This window comes from Copadichromis virginalis, linkage group LG14 (assembly GCF_057382275.1).
Source record: "Copadichromis virginalis isolate Kocher_CV1m ecotype Utaka linkage group LG14, C_Virginalis_male_GT1.1, whole genome shotgun sequence".
Taxonomy (NCBI): Eukaryota; Metazoa; Chordata; class Actinopteri; order Cichliformes; family Cichlidae; genus Copadichromis; species Copadichromis virginalis.
In genome coordinates this window covers 28806395-28813260 of record NC_140631.1, presented here as the reverse complement: position 1 = coordinate 28813260, position 6866 = coordinate 28806395, and the positions used below count along the sequence as shown (strand labels likewise).

General features: G+C 37.4%; 1 protein-coding gene across 1 annotated transcript; it reads left to right on the top strand.

Moving 5' to 3' along the window:
* Positions 1–623: 623 nt before the first annotated feature.
* On the top strand, positions 624–5449 carry LOC146694201 (extracellular calcium-sensing receptor-like). Its single transcript, XM_085478847.1, has 7 exons — positions 624–701; positions 2786–2916; positions 3061–3157; positions 3920–4043; positions 4149–4621; positions 4701–4781; positions 5092–5449. The coding sequence occupies exons 1-7, from the start codon at positions 624–626 to the stop codon at positions 5446–5448; spliced, it is 1341 nt and encodes a 446-aa protein (XP_085334973.1). The 3' UTR covers position 5449.
* The last annotated feature ends 1417 nt before the right edge of the window (positions 5450–6866 follow it).

Genomic DNA, 6866 nt, shown 5'->3' with positions numbered 1-6866 from the left:
TTCTTTAATTGCTCTAAATTGCTTCATCTTACCATGATGATTGTAAAACTCAGAGAAATGGATAGAACAAACGGAATCATTCTTATTAATTTCCTGTGTTTTTGTTTTAATATGTATGACATATTTTATTTTTGTTACCCCTAGGATGACAGTGTTTCAGTTTAATAACTCAAGGTTCAGGTGAACTGTGTTGCATGCAGTTTGCTGTGATTGGGTCATCTTGTGATGACTCACACGAAATGATGTAATGTCAAAAAACATGGCAGTTTTTAATGCACCTCATGAGCCTGTCACAGACTCTGTTGGAGGAGTATTTTTCTCAGCACACATAGTTTTTATGGGGTTACAGTGGATTATGCATTGCACCCTTTTTGATAATTGTGTTTGGCTGCTTTTTTGTATCTTTACTTGTCTTTGTATTGTTTGCGCTGATGTTCCTCAGACTGTAGGTGAAAGAAAACTACTGAGTGTGGAGGGAGATGCTGTGACACAGCCTGGTTTAAGGATCAGAGAAGTGAGAAACGTTAGTTCTAATTTACCTCAGTGTGTAAAGCTGGGAGGCAGCGAGCTCTTAGCCTTGCACTCTGATGGCGATGTTGTCATTGGGGGTTTTTTTCCACTGCATGTTGCATCTAATCCACAGTACAGCTACAACAGCAAACCCCAAACTACACCTTGCAGCCGGTGAGTGCAAAGGTACTGTTAATATCTGCTGATTTTGATACTATTTCCATGTTCCTATGAGGTTGATTTCTGTATGATAAAATAAATACTTTTTCCACTTTTAATTAATTCATTCATTTTTTTGAAGCTTTTATCAACGGGGCTTTCGTTGGATGATGGCTATGATATTTGCAGTGGAGGAAATTAACTGTAATTCAAGTCTGTTACCAGGTGTTAAACTAGGCTACTGGATTATGGACAGCTGTAACCACATCCATAACAGCCTGCAGGCTCTTCTGTCCTTACTCGGTCACTCTAAAGCTATCAGCAGTGTGGTAGAAAACACAGCAGAAACTGACAGTGGTATTGAAATGGAAGCATTAAAGACTGGTGAAACAACACAAAAGGAAAGAATGCTAACACAAAAAAAGGGCTGTATTAAAGCTAATACCACAATGCTGAATAGTCTTAAAAAAACTGTAAATGACATAAAAGTAAATGCAACAGAAGAGACAAAAGCAAACCAGTCATCCACATGTCTGTATTATTCTCCTGTGCCTGCTGTGATTGGTCTTGCATCCTCTTCCCCCACAAGAGCTATAGCTCAAACACTTGGACCTTTTAACATACCACTGGTAATACACCACACAGCTTTGTTTTTTAATGTTATATACTTGATTTGTGTTTTCTCTCAATGATAAAAATGAACTCACTTTCCATCTAGGTGAGTTATTTTGCCACTTGTACCTGTCTTACTGACAAGCGCTTGTATCCATCATTCTTGAGAACTGTGCCAAGTGATGTCTTTCAAGTTAGAGGTCTTGTAAATCTTGTCACTTACTTTGGTTGGTTCTGGGTGGGCACACTAGGCACAACGGTGAGATCAAAATCTTTTTTAAGTGCTATGACATGACTTATAAATCTTTCATATATATATATATATATATATATATATATATATATATATATATATATATATATATATATGTGTGTGTGTGTGTGTGTGTGTGTGTGTGTATTTATTTATTTATTTATTTTTTCAGGATGACTACAGCCTTTATGGCATACAAGCATTCTCTATTCAATTTAGAAAAGAAGGTGGGTGTGTGGCATATCACCGCACTATCCCAACATCACCCACAGTGGCTGAGATAAAAGAAATAGCAGACAAGCTGCAGAGTTCAACTGCTCGGGTTGTGGTGGTGTTTGCTACAGAAGTGGAACTGCTAGATCTGCTTTTAGAAGTAAGTATGTTTGTTGATTTATTATGTGATTTAAAATAAAACTTTATACTCACATTTTTTTCACATTTTTGATTTTATAAAACTATTATAAGACAGAAACTGCAACATAAATTGTGTCTGTTTTCATGATTACATAATATTATCCAGCTTGCTAGGAGGAATGTGACTGGGATACAGTGGATAGCAAGTGAAGCTTGGGTTACCTCTAGCCGGCTAGCCTCACCTGAATTCCACCCTCTCCTAGTGGGAACACTGGGGTTCTCTTTCCCCGGAGTCAACATCCCAGGCTTTCAAGAGTTTCTTTTGAATGTCCGACCCTCTCCCAAACCAGGAATGGAATTTTTCAATATGTTCTGGGAAGAACATTTTGGTTGCAAGCTAGAATTTGAAAGCCAAAGACCCAAAGACTATGAAGCAAATATTGTTGATAACTTCACTGATATGTATAGTTTTCACTACAACAGGAACGGAGATGATTGTTTATTTAATGGGAGAGTGGAGGAAAAACCCGTGTGCACAGGTTCAGAGGATTTGCGATACACTGACAGCAGTTATAGTGATGTATCTCAGGTTAGAATTTCCTATAATGTGTATAAAGCTGTGTACACCATTGCTCATGCTCTTCACAAATTTTTGAAGTGTGACTCAACAGGACTAAATGAGGGATTATGTGAGATGCACAACTCATTTGCAAATGGTCAGGTAAGTGAAATTATAACAAAATATACCATGAGGATAATGTATACTTTATACTTTATTGATCCCCGTAGGGAAATTCCTCTCTGCATTTAACACATTCACTCAGGGAAGCAGTGTTAATGTGATCTCATGTGTTTTTGTAGGTTTTTAAAATATTTTCTAATGATCTTTTCTTGTAGTTTCTTCAAGATCTGAAAATGGTGAATTTCACTAACCAGTTTGATGAGAAAATATACTTTGACTCGAATGGAGAGCCAGTCCCGCTTTATGACATTGTTAACTGGCAGGAGAGCAGCAAGGATAAAATCAGGTGGAATGTAATACTTCCGCATATAATTGAACAGTGAACGTAATCACCAAAAATATGCAATATTTCTATTTCATGATGCAGTTCTATTGCATGTATTATTTGGTTAGAATGCATTTTGAAATAATTTACCGTTTTTTATCATAGCTTTATCAAAGTTGGAAGCTATGATGGTTCAGTTCCACAAGGACAGCAGTTGAAGATAGTGAAAAACACTATTGTTTGGACAAAAAAGCAATCTCAGGTACGTCAGAGTTAACCTCAAAATATTTATTTTTGTGCCTTTAAATTATTTTTCTTTTACTCTGGACAACAATCTCATAATTCCACTATGTGAAATAATGAAGTTTCCAATCCAATCTAGGATTTCCAATCATGCCAAAAAGTTGGTTCTGTTAATCTGGACATAGTGTTTTTAGTGGGAGAAATGTTTCATCACTCATCCAACTGACTTCTTCAGTCCCACCTGACTGCAGGTTTCCTTACATCTTTCACCATTTTACAATGCTGTGATTGCAGCCATTCCCCAACTCTGCGAATAGTATTCATGGCCATTGATCAATGATAGACAATTATTTGATCAGTGGTTGTTGATCAATTGTGAACAACCACATATTGATGATCAAGAAACTGACCTCACAGCCCGTTGTTCATTCAGTGGGCTAGTTTCAGTCATTGTGCAAAGGTACTGTTTACAAGGTAAGGAACCCTGCAGTCAGCTGAGACTGAGTGACAAAACTTTTCTCCCACTGAAAACGTTACATCCATGTCAATTTTTTGGAATTTACATACCTGGATGATTGAGCATACATCAAGATATTTCATTATGTCAACTCTTAAGGACAAAACAGACAAAACAAAACAAAAAAAACAAAAACAATACTCATTTCTTCATTTGTTTTTTTTTTCTACTTTAAATGGGGAAAAGTCTTTGATACACCATGTCAGTTTGTTAGAAACTGCATATCGATGCCCGTTATTAAACCTTTCTGTGTTCCTTGTTCAGGTTCCTGTATCTCAGTGTAGTGCTCCATGTCCCCCTGGCAGCAGGCAGGCCACGCGCCAAGGAGAGCCCAAATGCTGCTTTGATTGTTTGCCCTGTGCAGATGGAGAGATCAGCAACCAGACTGGTAGCCTATATAAGTTCAAACACACAAACAAACAATATCCTCCTTTAGCATTATGTAGTGCAATCAAGAAGGTCATTACAGTAACAGTTTTATTTGTTCCCAAAGGTTCCAGTGAGTGCACAAAATGTCCTGAGTACTTCTGGTCAGACAAAGAAAAAGTGAAATGTGTTGCAGGGGAAGAAGAATTCCTGTCTTTCAGTGACACCATGGGAATCATCCTGGTTGCACTCACCCTGTTGGGATTCTTACTGACTACCATCATCACCATTGTCTTTCACAGTTTCCGCTATACACCCATTGTCAAGGCCAATAACTCAGAAATAAGTTTCTTGCTTCTCCTGTCACTCAAGCTCTGTTTCCTGTGTTCTCTGGTGTTCATTGGTCAGCCGTCTTGGTGGACATGTAGGCTCCGCCAGGCAGCATTTGGGATCAGCTTTGTCCTGTGTTTGTCCTGCCTCCTTGTTAAGACCATTGTGGTCCTCCTGGCTTTCCGGACTAATGTACCTGGTTCCAGGGGTCGGAAGCTGTTTGGTACATCCCAGCAGAGGATTCTGATCATCTGTGCGACAGCTCCTCAGGTAGGACGAACAGTCACTGTCATTTAAAGATCAGTTTGTGTGTTTCTGGTATTCTTCTATCATCCTATCCTCCCCTCAGATTTGTCTCTGTTCTGGCTGGGTGTTGGGAGCACCTCCCTTTCCATTCAGGAACCCAAACTACCAAGCTTTAACTGGAAAAGTGAGTATGAAGAACTGAAAATCTGAATTCTGTAATTTATGTTTTCATATTGCCATCAACCATCACAAAAGCCAGTAACACACAGTAACATAGAGGAACCAAACATAATGATTTAAAATCTCAGTGTATTCATTCTTGTTTGAAATCCTTAGTCTTGTAATTTATTTTCTTGATTTAGTTGATATTGCCATGAACCATCCAAAAAGACGGAATTATCCATATCTGTATCTATATTTATATATGTGGTAAGAGACAAATAAAAAATATTCATAAAAATATCCCTGTTTTTATACTTGTTTAACATCTTTAGATTGTGGTGGAGTGTAAAGAGCCATGGCCTCCTGGGTTCTATCTGCTCCTCGGTTACATTGGCCTACTGGCCTTTGTCTGTCTTCTCCTGGCATTCTTTGGACGAAAGCTACCGGACACATTCAACGAAGCAAAGTTCATCTCCTTCAGCATGCTGATTTTCTGGGCTGTGTGGATTTCTTTTATTCCAGCTTATGTCAGCTCTCCTGGGAAATTTTCTGTGGCAGTGGAAATATTTGCTATCTTAGCATCCAGTTTTGGATTGTTACTATGTATATTTGTCCCCAAATGTTACATTATTTTACTGCACCCTGAAAGGAATATTAAGAAAGGCATGACTGGGAAATATCAAAGATGAACATTTATATTCTCAGTGTTTGTGAGAGTAAACAATTTATACAGTTATCATATTTTAATGTGAAAAAAAATTAAATGTCATATTAGCATTACACTATTGTTAAAAGCTTTTACTTTCCAACCTTGATTTCAGCATTTACTCTGTCCTTCAGGGAGCATTGTTTAAATGTTAGACATAATGAAAAGGGGGGTTAAGCCACCATAGAGAACCTTTTTTAAAAAAAAAAAAAACATTTGAAACCAGGCCAATTTTCTAATTTAGTTATTGTTATATGAACTCACAACTGGTATTGATACTGCACAAACATTTTTCTTTAACTATTTTAAAATTTACTGAAGTCTTTCAAACACAGAAACCATTTACTTCTCTAAAATAAAAGACTAGATATGATGTCTGTTGACAACACCTCTCAAGATTTTCACAATGTGTTTTTTCCTATATACAAATAAAGAATTATAAGAAATGTTATACATTAAATAACCTTGGACGTTTTCCTTATGACAGCTGGGATAGGTTCCAGCACCCCCAGCGACCCTGAAAAGGATAAGTGGACGTGAATGGATGAATGGATGGATGGATTTTCCTCATGATGTGTCTTTTCTTTTCGGTCAGCACAGACGAATTTTTAAATAAATTAACCCAGTTATTAAGTCTATACCACTAATATTCTTTTCTAGACATTCACTGCGGAACAGCTATATGTCTTCAAAATATAAAATAAGCTTCTTGTTATAATACATATTTATGCACTTTATCTACTTGTACACTGTACTCCAGTTATTATAACATAATTTACCTACAGCTTAGTCAATACAAAGCTAAAATATTATTATATAATAATGTATTTGAATTAGTCAAGAAACACTCAACACTGAATAACTGACTGGAGAGACTGACAGCGGTGTTTCGGAGGATCACCAGGAGGCAAAGCAAAGTGGTGATCTTACCAGGAGACTGGCAATAAAACTTTTCTGGAAATTGATAACAGAGGTAGGTGTCCTCCTCTCCAACTGGGAAAGCTCAGACTGACACTGGGGAAATGGAGTCTGTTCAGACTCTGCAATAGCTGGTGCTGACTCTATAACTGAAGTTGAAAACTTTGAGGTTGTAGGAGGTTGGTGATCTTTCTGGGTTCTGGAGAGAGACATTTGGGAGCACAGATAGTTTTAAAAGAGCCCACCAACAATCCAGTATCACAGCAAAACGTGTAATAAACATGCCGGGGTCCATCCCTCAGGTCATCTTTCAGTAATAAGAGCAGAACCCCCTGCTCTTTACACAGTGAACCAAATTTCCATTTGGTATTGGGTGGGTGTGGCCTTATCTTCCGTAGCTTTATTCTACAACACCTATTTCTATAGTAGAATGTGTAAAAATGTGTGTTTAAAATTATGAGGTATTTGTGAAATATATAAATA

Coding starts and splice junctions, on each gene's coding strand:
- LOC146694201 (XM_085478847.1), top strand. CDS start 624: ATGTTGCATCTAATCCACAGTACAGCTACAACAGCAAACCCCAAACTA. Junction 2,917..3,060: donor AGCAGCAAGGATAAAATCAG/GTGGAATGTAAT, acceptor TTTTTATCATAG/CTTTATCAAAGTTGGAAGCT. Junction 3,158..3,919: donor GGACAAAAAAGCAATCTCAG/GTACGTCAGAGT, acceptor TTCCTTGTTCAG/GTTCCTGTATCTCAGTGTAG.